We start from the raw sequence: 13,157 nt of genomic DNA, 5'->3' as shown, positions 1-13,157 counted from the left end.
ATAAACAACTAATAAAACTGTTATATCAACAAATACTCCTTACTAGCTCTACTTAAACCAATATTAACCACTCATCTATAAAAACTTATTTCTTAATCGTCGTTTAATTTTTTTTATGTATTTGTTTATGACGTTAGGTAAAATAAGAATAATGATTAGATTTATTTATCTCTGGAAGTTTTGTACATCCCTGAGAATTAGGTACAACATTCCGCAAGATGGTGACACCTGTCGGGTGCAAGTAGTGCAAATGTAAAATTAAACCTTGCAGCAGCTTTTTCGCCAGAGATAATAATTTTTAATAATTTTATTTCAATAACTTTTCTTGCCTTTTATAGATATACTATCCGGTCATTGGTATTTTTTATTTACACAATATTATCTTAATATTTTTCAGTACAAATATTTTTGGTTCTATGTTATGCCTTGTGCAGAGATTTCAATACGAAGACTGCATTCAGCATTGAAATCTCCTAAATATGTAGAGCTTGCGCAGAGATTTCAATATTTCCACCGCAATTAATCTTATTTTCATAATTTATCAAAAACTTTGGATTTTTTAGGAGAGGTTCGAATCTATTATAAAAAAAAGCAAAAAAAACAATGTTGGGTAAGATAACCGCTCGATATTTTTATAATAATTCTTTTTTTTTTACAATTTTTTACAAATTATAATAGCGATTTCATTAATTTTATGTCAGACTAAAAAGAGTGATTATTTTCTATTGTAATATCATTAAAATAATGCAGTATTTTTTAAATACAACTATATCTGTTTCATGCATAATTTATCAAAAGTTTGTAATTTGGGAAAACATATAATCTCTTATTAGGAGAGAAATCCAATTAGGGTTATTGGCATTTATAATCTGTATACATTTCACATGAAAACACTAATTGTATTATCACAGAGCTCTTATCAAATTGCATTCATTAATTACAGTCATTATTGCTCCTGAGTAAAAGTAATTTCAAATTTCCCTTCAAATTTCTCAATGACTAAAAAGAATTTGTATGTTGCTCTAAGTAATAATACTTATTTATAAAGAAATAAAGTGCAAAATCAATAATTTAGAGAAATGCATTTTTGTGAACATTATAAACACATTATGTAAAATTTTATATAAGTTGGTAATGAATGTAGGAATAATGCATTTTTATTTTACATTCATCTTTCCATAAAGGAAATATTTAGTTAATGAGTTTTTTGATTGTTTATATTATTGTGGCCTTTCAAATTTGCATATCACAGCATACATTTCTCCTCCCAGTCTGGATGCTAGCCATTTATTTTTTATAACTGCCAATTTTAAACACTCACATTTCATCTTGGCATATAGATTAGTATGAAGTGTTCGCCCCATTCCTTCAATAACAATTAAGTCAACCCCATATTGAATCATTGCTAAGCATAAATCTAAATTGAGTCGGCTATAAATGGAAGTAAACATAAAATTATTAAATTTCTTGATAATATTTAGTACCATTAGATTACCTTAAATCAAGGCAAGGACCAGCTTGGCCAGTTTCCATGGCAATCAATCTATCATCTTCAATAGCTTGTTTAATAACATTACAAATTTTTGCTGCGTCTTTCAAGGTAACAATTAATTCAGGATACGTTACGTCATTTAAAGCTGGCATTGAATTTGCGCACAAGATTACCTAAAATATATCATCATTTGAGAAATGCTTCAATTTTATTTCACTTGTAAAAGGTTCAACATTTTAGTAATTTTTAACTGCACTTACTTTGGTACCACGTTGCAATAAGTCTCTGGCAAAGGGTAAAATCCCTAAAATAATATCCACTCCACTATTATCGACAAAAATGGCAGCACAAGTATAAGGTGGCTCTTTTTCTAATCTTTCTATCCATTCTTCCAAATCGTCATGTAGCCATGGTCTATCTATTAATAAAACATATATTTAAATAACTTAACTATTATTTGTTAGAGTCATTACATTGAGTTTCATATATTACCAGGAATTTTTTCTTGAGCTTCCTGAAAACCAAACTTAGCTGTCTCCATCAGTGTAGCTACATCTTTGGCTCCCCAATCAAAAATATTACCAACAAGAACACCTACTATTAAAGCTTTTATTTTTTCTGTTCCCTCTAGATTATCCAACTTCGTAAGGCGATCTTTTAGATGCTGTAAAGCTTCATCATTTTCTTTCTTCTTTTGCTGAAAATTTAAAAAAATTACAAACAATTGTTATTAGTAAAACAAACAAAAAATGCTTACATAGAGATAAGGATCTGGAAAGTCGAACTCTTTCATACAATGTTCTATTGTATCTAATAAAGTTCTGACAGTGAGAATTCCGTAAGCGCTAAAAGAAATATTTAATCTTTATTGTATATTATTAAAATATAGCAAAAATAATACAATAATTAATACTTACCATGGCTGTATGTGTAAATAATGAAGCCTATTAACATATTTTTCTTTCAATTTTGCTGCTCTTTCTCGAGCAGTTGGACTGTGAGGTTGACTGTGAATGGCTCTTGTGATAAATTTGTCTATTGACTCTTCAAAACATTGTAGCCAATAGTCTCTAATAAAATGTAAGGAAAATATTTTATTATCAAAGAAAAATGAAATACACATCTATTGCAGCATCTTTTATATAACTATTTTTCTTACCGTGCTTCTTTGTCTAGAACTAGATCAGTTGTATCTGGATTATAAGCTGTCGGATCAGTCAGCAATGGGCAGAAAGTAACGGCAGTTTCAACTTGATCAATTTCCAGCTGATCAACTTTAATGCCAAGATCACTGGGCACTGAATTGTTAAAACCCGATGAGCCCGCATAATTCTCCAACCAACTATATTTATCTGATTGCTCTGCCCCATACAAAAACGCACCAATCGCGCCTAAATAGCCTTCATGACGAAGAAATAAAGGCTTTACCTTTCCCTGAAAATAGGAAAACAAAATAAAAATGATTTCAGAGCTAACTTTAAACAATGTTGAAGATACTAACATGAGACCAGTACTTGATAGAATAAGAGATAGTATGCATCGAAAGGGGATGATTCCTTAGAAAAAATCCACCAAAATAAACCTTATCCATATTATGCAAAGTTGCATATAAGCTAGCTATTTGTCCAATATCATTACTTATAGCAAATAGCAAACTTCTTGCCATATCTGCTTCAGAGAACATTGGCTGATCTATGATTAATTTCTGAATTAGGCTTTCCTAAATATACACTTTTAGTTTTTGAAACAGGAATAATTACTGTCTTTATTGTAGCTTGTTGCTGCTTTTCCAAACGAAGATGCAATAATATCACCCTGTAGCCCTTGTGAAGAATAATCTCCTCCACAGATATCCTTCACTAACATATCTACATTTCGATGGTCTCCAGATTCTGCAAGTTGCAGCAATTCATCAAAGCCCTAATTAAATATTTGTTAAGACATTAAGATCAGTTCTCTTTTGTTAAAACTAATAAGAATAATTACAATACCTTTTTTTTTGTAAGAAGCGAACCTATTCCCCAAAATGTACCGCCACCAGTGGCTGTTCCACCGACTCTTTCAAATATTTCATCTGATTCAACCTAAATTATATTTTTTATCATAAGGTTATTGAAAAATAATGAAACAATCTTTTGTTCAATTAAATAAATTACCTTCATGATACTAACTCCACTTCCAATATTTACAAGTAAATAGGGGAAAATATTTGGCCCAGCTTTCTGAAATTTATATTCTGGGTCTCCATGCCTTTCATACTCAAAGGCTTCACACGATATATTTTTTAATAAAAAGTTACAACCTTTTATGAGACATCCTATTTCATCTTCTTTATCCACACTGAAATATGATAAGGTCAGATAAAAAAAACAGTAAGATATTACTAACAAAATTCCAACAATAGAAAACACTAACAGTAAGCCTAACTTCTCCTGCAGTGCAGAGGTATATTTGTGAGATCTCCCTCCAGTCACTTTAATGCTTTTACCTTGAAACCTTTCAACATCAACTAGATTATCCTTGACAAAGTCTAGACAATCTTCTATGTGCCTTGTTTCAAACTTAACAAAATGTAGACGATTACCCTCAAAGACCTTGTATTCCCTCTCTCCACTGTTTGTCAAGCCTGCATTTTCATATAGGGCCTTCCGGTAGCTTACTGTTGAATAGTAGGCTATTTTTGTTAATGACATTCCTGCAAATTAAAAGATAACTAAGAAAATCTTCCACGAAAGTAAAACTCGTTAACCTAAAAGAAGCTTCTATCTAACAGAAAATCAAAGATCCATAAAAGAAATGTAAATACCTATATCTATGGCAAATTTCTGTGCATTTTTAAGATTGGCAAAAACTTCTATAGCAGCTGGTAATTTAATACACTCTGAATAAGACTGATCGTGAATGATATCTGCCATTTTCGGGTTTTTAAAATTGTCTGATTTCTCGTCCATCTTCTCTCCCGTAACACTCATTCTAGCGTAATTTTCTTGAACTGTAGAATTAATTGAAAATCACATTTTAAACGTCTAAAATTTATCATTGAGCAAACAATGCGACGCAGATCTTATATGTATATTAGAGATTCTTTTCTTCTTGCGCCTGACAAGACAGCTGTTTACAGACCAAACGCTGAAATATTTATTGGGCATGCGTGAATTTCGCCGGTATCTATATATCTTAAATTGGATATTGGATTAATGTCGCTAAAAATGCTGAATACTGATAACAGATAAACGAACAAATTTACAAACTTTAATCTGTTTTTAAATATTCTGCATCTTTCCGGATAAAAGTCAAATCAGAAAAACATTAAATTGCTTATAAATCACAATAATAATCTTAAAAGTTTTCGATACTCTAAATATGGTATGTATAGAAATGAAAACAAAAATAATAGAATGAAGTTTTCACAATGTAACTTCGACTATTGTAGAAATCAGATTCGACAAAGTATAGATGTTAACAATGATCAAAACAATCTATGTATAATATTATACCAGCTATGTTGAAAATTGTATACTGCTTTTTTTCATTTATTATATTCAAATTAAGCGGGTCCTACGCCATCTTTATTACGAACAATATATAATATATCACACCTGACAATCCTGACATACAACAAATACGAGAGCAAAGTGGAGCAAAGGAAAGAGCCGAAAAAGCTTCAGCAATAAGAAGAGTGGGGGATACTCGCTTACTTTATGCCATATAACGTTGTGGAGAATGAGTTAGTGTGAGTACCCCCACTTCTCTTGCAGATTGATGCTCCATCTGATTTCTGGCATCGCACATTCGCACAATGCATATCACTGCTTTGCGAAGCAGACGATTTACTACTTGATTGAAAACATTCTGCCAAAGACAAGTGACAGCTCCGGGCCACCGACACGGTAACTACGTAACTGGAGTTGACGATAATGAGCTGTGCACACCTGTTTAATAAAATTTGAGAAATTACAGTGTGTCAACGAGTTGAATTTCAATATTATCTTTTTCTTTGCAAATGTAAGTAGTTTAATTGCTACATCAATCATATAATAATATTTAATTTTTCTTTAAATTGTAAACCATTCAAAACTTACTTAATATACCATTCAAAATATTTAAAGCAATTATAATCTGTTTTATATTACACACTTCGTCATTATATATTCAGCTGTTCGAACGTATTTCGGTTTAGTAGCTCAGCTAACGTGGCATTAAATATTAATGTCCAATTCTTTTATATTTACTGCAAAGTCCTTTTTATACTTGTTCAATTTTTACTTTATTTAATCTTGTAATTTTGGTAATTGCAATTGATAGAAATATTTGGCAGTTGGAGTTTGGAGCATATTTTATTTCACGAGCAGCTGCTGTATTAAATATTAAGGATTGGAAGAATATATAATCTTAAAAGCTACTAACAAACATGTGTATTAATACAAAAAAAGAGGTAATGAGTTTTCTGAATCTCTAATATTAGCAAATACATTTATAAGTTTTTTGTTTTATCTATAATTAAATTTGTTTATTAATATTCAACAAATTTCTATAGGATCATGCTTTATGTCCACCAATGGCTGGGTCATTTAAAAACCTTTTTTTCGAGCTATTGCACTGTATCATAGTTCAGATACATTGGCTCTTTGATTGCGTTGTAGACTTTGTTTTTGGGTTAATTTATGATAGTAAAGCTAAAAAGGTACCACCTGTAAAAAATCCATTACTCCTGGAGAGTGCTATTTCTTTAGCGGAAAAGATTAGGTATTTATTTAGCAAGAACTACTCTACATTTTGATTCTTATTCTTATAAAATATCTAAAACATTCCAATCGCGTTTTGTAGAAACAAAAAAGTTACAAGTGAAAATGTCGTTAAGAGCTTTATTGATAGATGTGAGGAAGTCAATGCAATAATTAATGCAATTACCGAAGAGAGGTATGCAGAGGCTATAAAAGAAGCCAAAGCAGTTGATAAATTAATTGAGAGTGGTATAAATCCCGAAGAAATAAAGAAATTGAAGCCTTTCTTAGGGATACCTTTTACCACAAAGGAAAGCAATGAAGTCAAAGGTAAGTATGTTTCTACCAAATGATGAATAATTCATGATTTCCATTATAATGCATATTATTTACAGGTATGCTTCACACCTTAGGACTATTGAGTCGTAAGGATTATCAATCTCCTCGAGATGCTACTGTAGTAGCTTACTTAAAAGAAGCAGGGGGAATACTTATTGCAACAACTAACGTTCCTGAGCTTAATTTATGGATGGAATCAAGGAACAATCTTTATGGTCAAACTGGAAATCCCTACAATAATACCAGAACTGCTGGAGGTAGCAGTGGCGGGGAAGGTGCAATAATTGCTGCATGTGGTTCAGCAATTTCAATTGGCAGCGATATTGGTGGATCTACCAGAATGCCTGCATTTTACAATGGAGTGTTTGGACACAAGCCATCCGAAAGTAAATTGCTCAGTTTCTTCTTTAAATTCACATATTAAAATCAGTATTGTAATATTTTTCAGATTTAGCCTCCCTTAAAGGAGTTGGCTTAAGGCAAAAGGATTTTCCAAATTCTATGGCTCAGGCAGGGCCAATCTGCAAACGCGCTGAAGACCTAGCACCCTTATTAAAGGTTTTAATTGGGGATAAAGTATCCTTGTTAAAATTGGATGAGAACGTTGATTTATCTAAACTGAATATATTTTATCAAGAAGGATCTGGAGACTTGAAAGCGAGCAAAATGAGTAAAACAATGAAGGATACTATGAAAAAGGCTGTAAGACATTTCGAAGATGTAGCAGCTTCAACTCAGAAAGTATATTAATTGTATAATATAAATTTTTAATATTTTCTATTAAAATACTAATATTCGGTAAAAATCTTTATAGATTAAAATACCGGGAACGGAGTATACCTTTAAATTATGGAGATTCTGGATGAGTCAGGAAGAAGCTGATTTCAAATATGATATTACAAATAGAAAGGTTCGATTTTACATGATAAATATAGTTTCTTTAGTTTATATAGTATTTAAATTGAAATAAAAAAATTTCAGTATCGGGCGAATGCTAAAACAGAGCTGTTTAAATTAATAAAAGGATCAAGCGAATTAACGTTAGCAGCTATAGTAAAGCTGTTAGACGAAGATTACTTACCTAAGGAAGATCCAGAATGGGCAAAAGCTACTACTGCATGCATGAAATCTTATCTACTGGTATGTTTATAAAGTCTTTTATTGTTAACAAGTATTTTTAATAATATTGTTTTTTAACTCTTATAGGAAAAACTAGGAGACAATGGAGTTCTATTTTATCCATCTGCTCCGTTCCCTGCTAGCTATCATTACTCTGCTTTCTTCAGACCTTATAACTTCGGTTATTGGTGTCTCTTTAACGTACTTAGAATCCCCTGTTGTCAAGTACCCCTTGGATTGGACGAGAATGGCTTACCCGTTGGGATACAGGTAATTTTAAATTTAATCTATTTTGATTATTATAGCTGTTTTATCTAGCTAATGAGAATTTATATTTTAAAAATGTGTAAAGGTTGCTGCTGCTCCCAATAATGATCATCTTTGCATAGCTGTTGCAAAGGAACTCGAAGCAGCTTTTGGTGGTTGGGTACCGCCATCATAAACATAGATGCTCATATTTATTCTCATGTTTTTTTTTTACATTTTTTTAAGAGGTGTAAACAGTAAGAAAAAACTAATAGATATATTCATTGTACAATTGATTTATCTATACAATTAGGTGCTCGAGCAAATATTCTGGTTATATGGTATACAATTCTATTTTCTTTATATTAAAAATATAAATGTCATTCTCACGTAATACTTCAATTATTAAGCGTCACAATGATTCATTTAACGTATGACTATAAATAATTATTTTAATGACGCAAATTCTGTAGATTTTTTATGATACTTTGGCAAGTTTTTTTACTTATCGTATATATTTAGTTAGAAATGAAATATGTATACATTCGAATAAATTATAATGATGTTAATACGACTTAAAAGATTTTCCATAGGAGAAACATGATAGTCATCTTCAGTAATTCCTCATTATGTATGTAGTTTTAATTAATTCGACCCACTTACCCACTACGAACTCTGGCCAGTTGCTTACGATTTTTCATATTATAAAGTCACCGCCGCGCGTGAGATATTATTATATAACAAGATACTGATACCAGGTATCAATGCGATCTCATGTATCGGCAGCTCTAAGCAGCAAGATAACGTGTTGTGAAAATTGAGGGATACGATTCGATACCGACTGAGTTCTAAAATTATCTTAAGGAGAATGAAACAACCTGTATTTAAGGATTGCGTTTATTTCTCATATAACTAATCACATTTATTACACCACAATACACAATGGTACACTTAATAATTTAATTGAGTCTAATAATAAGTCATATTTGTGGTATAGTAGCAATTGATATTAGTATCCTGGAGGTATAAATAGCACACTTATCGTGACATGACGTACGATCTACGATAATATCGTTGACCAAAATTCCATTGTGTCGTATATTTTGTTTTCATAGAAATTTAGCGCTACTTATAATATCATTCTGCCGATTGGAAACAATTTGTTATCTTATTATGTAAAAATGATTAACGTCTTATCATTACTGCGTCAACAGTGCTATTAATGTTTCATCCGATATAACCAATTCAATTTCATAAGATATAGAGTTTGATGATTTGTGTAAAAGATTAAAAAAAAAAAAGACAAGGTATATCGTTTGAAAGTATAAAAAGTCGTTGAATGAAAGAAGCAAACGTATGTATTTGGTCAAGCGTTTGTTGGGCTTAACATTTGTAAGATTCTTCTAGTGTCGTAGCGGTGTCGCCACAGTAGTCATAATAGTTTGGTTGAGTTTAGTTGGAAAAACACTGCCACCGTGTTGATATCATTTCATGGTGCTAAGAATTTTTCCACTTTTAAGATCACCTTTGACAATGACCATCGCGATTATTAGTGAAAGCTGGTAAAAGAAAATGCAGAATTCTGCAAAATTATTACCGCTTAATTTTCACTAGTATGAGATTCTCAGACTTATCCGCGTGAATCATGAATAGAGAACAGTATAATAACTTTTATTAACCTAAATCTATCTTATGTTGGTACATTTTATACATATAATTATATCATAGACGACGGAGAGGTTAGGTCTAAAAGCTGGCATTGTTCCATGCACACAGTAACAATTCTCTTTGTCTGCTACTCATTTAAAAGTTCTCTACCTATCTCCGATTGTTATGAAATTTCATTGTACAAAATGGTACGGGAGCTTTTAGCACGATTTTCATAGATTATTTCTTACAGTCGTTGAGCGAATACGAGCGATCCACGCGTTTCGCATTTTCGATTTTTCATTGATTTATAATAATATCAAGCCGAGAAATAATCGGAAGAATAATAACTCGTGCGTGAAATCTGCAGTAGTTTATCATAGGATTTGTAAGTACATTTATTTACCGTCGTCCATTGTTGCTTTATAGACCGTGTTCGATAGAGCATAGTTAGTATTTTACGCGTTTCCTCTAGAATATAAAATATCGTACAGAGAACGACTATCTTTCTGTCTGTAATTAGTAATATATTGTACAAACATTCGGGTTACTTAAATGGAAGCAAGTCTCTCGATTTAGAGGTTTCGATATGGCGTAACGGTTTAATAAAGGGATCCCAAAGCAGCGAAACCTAAATTTCGGTACCGGAATTAATATAATTGTTCATACTGGATACGTTCCGTGTACTTTCGTGGTCGAATCGATGGTCGATCATTAGCGGGTGATGTATTCATTTTTTTTTTTTTTTTTTTACATACTAACAAAAATCTCGTTGAATCGATATGACATCACTGAAGGCAATACGGAGATGATGACGTTGTTGCCGATATTATCTTAATTTCGCAAGCGGACGAAATTCGTAGTCACATTTCACCAGTACATTAGATACTAGCAAGCTTAAGTATTTGAAAATAACGTTAATAAATAGGCTTTTCGTTTGTTTTCCCATAACTTTATTGCTAACATCCAATCAATTTTCTCTTTCGCATGTTTCGGTGAGCGATACTCGAAAGCACTTGGCGAATTGAGAACTTTTCAGATTGATCATTGTACAGAGCTCGAATTACCAGCTGATAATTCGAGCTCTGTTATAATACGTTCCGGTGCTTATTATAGCCTCTACCATTCACTACTACGCAGTACAATACCAGCTAGAAAAGGGGATCTTAATAATTTATATAAAAAATGTACAAGAAAATCTACATTTAACGAACGCGTTACGATATCCCTAAAAGTATGGTCGACACGCGACAATCGAGTGGGCATGAAATAAATAAATAAAAAGAGAGGGATTCACGAGGGTCGAAGAAGAGTGGGGTGGGGTGGGGGGGGGGGGGGGATCAGGTTGAAGAAGTTCCGCGCCATTTAGAGCAGTCCTTTAACGGCTACGATAAATCGCATTTGTGGCTTTGGTTCCACAAACCGGCCAACCTTCGTATAAACGAAAAATAATATAATAATAATAATTATAATAATAATAATAATAATAATAAAATAGAGGAGAAAGAGATAGCGCAAGGATTACATGTTCCTCGTATAAAAATGAAGGGCAGTATACAAAACGAGTTTCGAGGGAAATTATCGGTAACATACGCAGGCTAATAAATTTTCACGCATGAGAGATAGACGATGCATCAAAATTAATTTTCGCTGACGACCTGTTTGGCACTCGAGAAAATATTGGCACGGCTGATCGCTTCTTGCTAACTCTCGCCCTCCTTGGGATTCCCAATGCAGCAGAAGCCTTCCATCAGGATCATTATCGAAAATTATACTTGCTCGTTTGCATAATGAATGCTATGCATCATAAATCCCAGCGGCAATTTCGTGCAATTTCTCGCTATATTTGAGTTCAGCGTTATTCTCCTGGCCAAAAGCTGTGCGTGTGTAGGCTCGAGCGCTTCTCCATGCGGCACACGGCGTCGCTTCGGCCTAATATTAGACGGGGAATATCTCGCTGGAGCGCGAGTGAGCGTGCGCGCCCTCGCATAACTCAACGGTGGGGATTGCGAGAGAAGTGCGGTTAGGCATTCCGTGTTATGGCCAAAATATGATATAGCTACGACAACGCAAACGCTTTATACGAGCTTTGTCTCCTACAAATTTCACGCGTTTCATCCTCGAGGCTTAATACTGAATAGCTTTCGTCAACCTAACCTAAGTGAGAGACTTGATAGATGGAATACAACATGGCGGATATCTCTCTCGCGTCCATCAAAATCTGATTACCAGTAAGAATAACCAACTCTCTCGAGGCTCTAAGAATTAAAAAAATATCTCCATTTGTAATAATATGTATAATAAATTATTAAAATTATAACGAATGCGGTTAAGGATCGTATGGATGAAGGTGAGACTCGCGTTGAGAACCGTCGAGTCTCTCGAGAGATGTTTAAGGTTAGTTTTCAAGATGGCGAAAGTCGAGGCGATAAATGGCGGATGATCAGCCGTGCCGGTGTGATTTGTTGTAACCGCTCATGGGCCATGCCAGGTCGAATCGCTCGATGCTGGCGAGTGGCAAATCAAGACTGCGGACTCTTGCGGATGTGGGGGTGCGGCCTCCCGGAGGCTCCTCAGTGGCACGACCTGGCGCGTCGTTGAAAACGACGCATACGATTATTCCATTGATCACGCCATTCGATCACGATTGATCTTGGCGTAACCGTTAATCCTCCTTGTCCGCCGCCATCGCTCTCTTGCCCCAGGATCAGGTACTTCCTGCGAAGATAAATTAAAAGATAAGGAATGAGATAATTCTGTACAGTTATCGAATTACTGTAGCTCCTATGCTTTAGAAAATTGCACGTTTTTTCCCTACTCACTTGTTGGGTTTAATTTCGGGGCATCTACAGCCCAAATCGGCCGAGTGTACGTAGAGTGGTATGGAGCCCCGACGGATCCTGGAATTCGGTGTTTTCTTGTAGATGAAATTAACGTTGAAGGTGAACCTCACCCAGGAATTTGTGGATGTTCCGCCGTCGGACTGCGAGACGTCGCTTTTCTTGTGCATGTCCGTTATTCTTCCACGAATAGCTGTAAGAATTCAACAACAGTGAGTATCGCTCAATAACAAACCTCTCCACTCGAATCACAATTAAATTCTCGGAATAACGGCGAAGCCGAATTTCCGAGGAAAACAAAGCCGCTGGCCATTTGTGTACATGTTATTCGCGAGGAAAGAGAGCATCGACGCGATTTTCTCAATGGAGCAGCAAAGAATGTACGTTGCCGAGGCTTGGGCCGAAAATATTCGCGGAACGCTTCTCGAAGACCGGAGAAGAGGTTAGGTAGCGGAGAGCCAAGTTTGATTTTTTCTCGCTGCTCTTATTACGTGGCTGCATCGATCCTGTCGTGCACGGGACAGGGATACTATTAGCCTTTCGACAAGGCCTATAGGGCCGTGAACGCTTGCTGCTTGTGAATCGCGAACCATTCATTACTCCAACATTGAGAAAAGCGCTGGTGTTGTTATATGTATACTTTACACCGTCGGACATTGTCGAAAACATCTCTCTCGCGACAGCCCCATTTTTATTAACGACTTTTTCCCTTCACAATTCTGCCGTTTTTATCGTCGGCAAAAACCTCGT

The 13,157-nt window shown here is 34.2% G+C and overlaps 3 protein-coding genes across 4 annotated transcripts in view; 1 reads left to right on the top strand and 2 right to left on the bottom strand.

Moving 5' to 3' along the window:
• Nucleotides 1-360: 360 nt before the first annotated feature.
• LOC136776915 (4'-phosphopantetheine phosphatase) lies at nucleotides 361-5,099 on the bottom strand. The gene is made up of 14 exons (XM_066732844.1): nucleotides 5,092-5,099; nucleotides 4,299-4,484; nucleotides 3,908-4,187; nucleotides 3,649-3,832; nucleotides 3,484-3,576; nucleotides 3,253-3,412; nucleotides 2,994-3,184; nucleotides 2,652-2,926; nucleotides 2,410-2,562; nucleotides 2,250-2,337; nucleotides 1,985-2,189; nucleotides 1,753-1,910; nucleotides 1,496-1,665; nucleotides 361-1,431 (listed from the first exon to the last, which is right to left on the bottom strand). Exons 2-14 carry the CDS (start codon nucleotides 4,462-4,464, stop codon nucleotides 1,221-1,223), a joined length of 2,334 nt encoding a protein of 777 aa, XP_066588941.1. The 5' UTR covers nucleotides 4,465-4,484; nucleotides 5,092-5,099; the 3' UTR covers nucleotides 361-1,220.
• Nucleotides 5,100-5,169: 70 nt separating this feature from the next.
• Nucleotides 5,170-8,492, top strand: LOC136776917 (fatty-acid amide hydrolase 2-B-like). 2 transcript variants are annotated; one of them, XM_066732846.1, is made up of 10 exons: nucleotides 5,170-5,497; nucleotides 5,811-5,927; nucleotides 6,030-6,238; nucleotides 6,320-6,546; nucleotides 6,612-6,941; nucleotides 7,004-7,296; nucleotides 7,370-7,465; nucleotides 7,537-7,695; nucleotides 7,762-7,944; nucleotides 8,027-8,492. In XM_066732846.1, the coding sequence occupies exons 2-10, from the start codon at nucleotides 5,904-5,906 to the stop codon at nucleotides 8,114-8,116; spliced, it is 1,611 nt and encodes a 536-aa protein (XP_066588943.1). In that variant the 5' UTR covers nucleotides 5,170-5,497; nucleotides 5,811-5,903; the 3' UTR covers nucleotides 8,117-8,492. The 2 variants fall into 2 exon arrangements, with proteins under 2 accessions (XP_066588943.1, XP_066588942.1); XM_066732845.1 differs by having other exon boundaries at nucleotides 5,171-5,497; nucleotides 5,798-5,927.
• A 329-nt stretch (nucleotides 8,493-8,821) lies between these two features.
• LOC136776796 (netrin-1-like) overlaps nucleotides 8,822-13,157 on the bottom strand; it is a 114,186-nt gene continuing 109,850 nt past the window's right edge. The window contains 2 exon segments of the mRNA XM_066732646.1: nucleotides 8,822-12,285; nucleotides 12,390-12,600. Of these exon segments, the coding sequence (XP_066588743.1) occupies nucleotides 12,141-12,285; nucleotides 12,390-12,600 (356 nt within the window). The 3' untranslated portion in view covers nucleotides 8,822-12,140.

Source organism: Prorops nasuta, unplaced genomic scaffold, assembly GCF_024137725.1.
Source record: "Prorops nasuta isolate Cenicafe-Biocafe unplaced genomic scaffold, Cenicafe_Pnas_1.2 PNAS00010, whole genome shotgun sequence".
Classification (NCBI taxonomy): domain Eukaryota; kingdom Metazoa; phylum Arthropoda; class Insecta; order Hymenoptera; family Bethylidae; genus Prorops; species Prorops nasuta.
This window is presented reverse-complemented; position numbering and strand designations above follow the sequence as displayed.

Coding starts and splice junctions, on each gene's coding strand:
- LOC136776915 (XM_066732844.1), bottom strand. CDS start 4,464: ATGAGTGTTACGGGAGAGAAGATGGACGAGAAATCAGACAATTTTAAA. Junction 3,577..3,648: donor GTGGAGTTAGTATCATGAAG/GTAATTTATTTA, acceptor AATATAATTTAG/GTTGAATCAGATGAAATATT. Junction 2,563..2,651: donor GTTCTAGACAAAGAAGCACG/GTAAGAAAAATA, acceptor ACATTTTATTAG/AGACTATTGGCTACAATGTT.
- LOC136776917 (XM_066732846.1), top strand. CDS start 5,904: ATGTGTATTAATACAAAAAAAGAG. Junction 6,547..6,611: donor GGAAAGCAATGAAGTCAAAG/GTAAGTATGTTT, acceptor TATTATTTACAG/GTATGCTTCACACCTTAGGA. Junction 7,696..7,761: donor GCATGAAATCTTATCTACTG/GTATGTTTATAA, acceptor TAACTCTTATAG/GAAAAACTAGGAGACAATGG.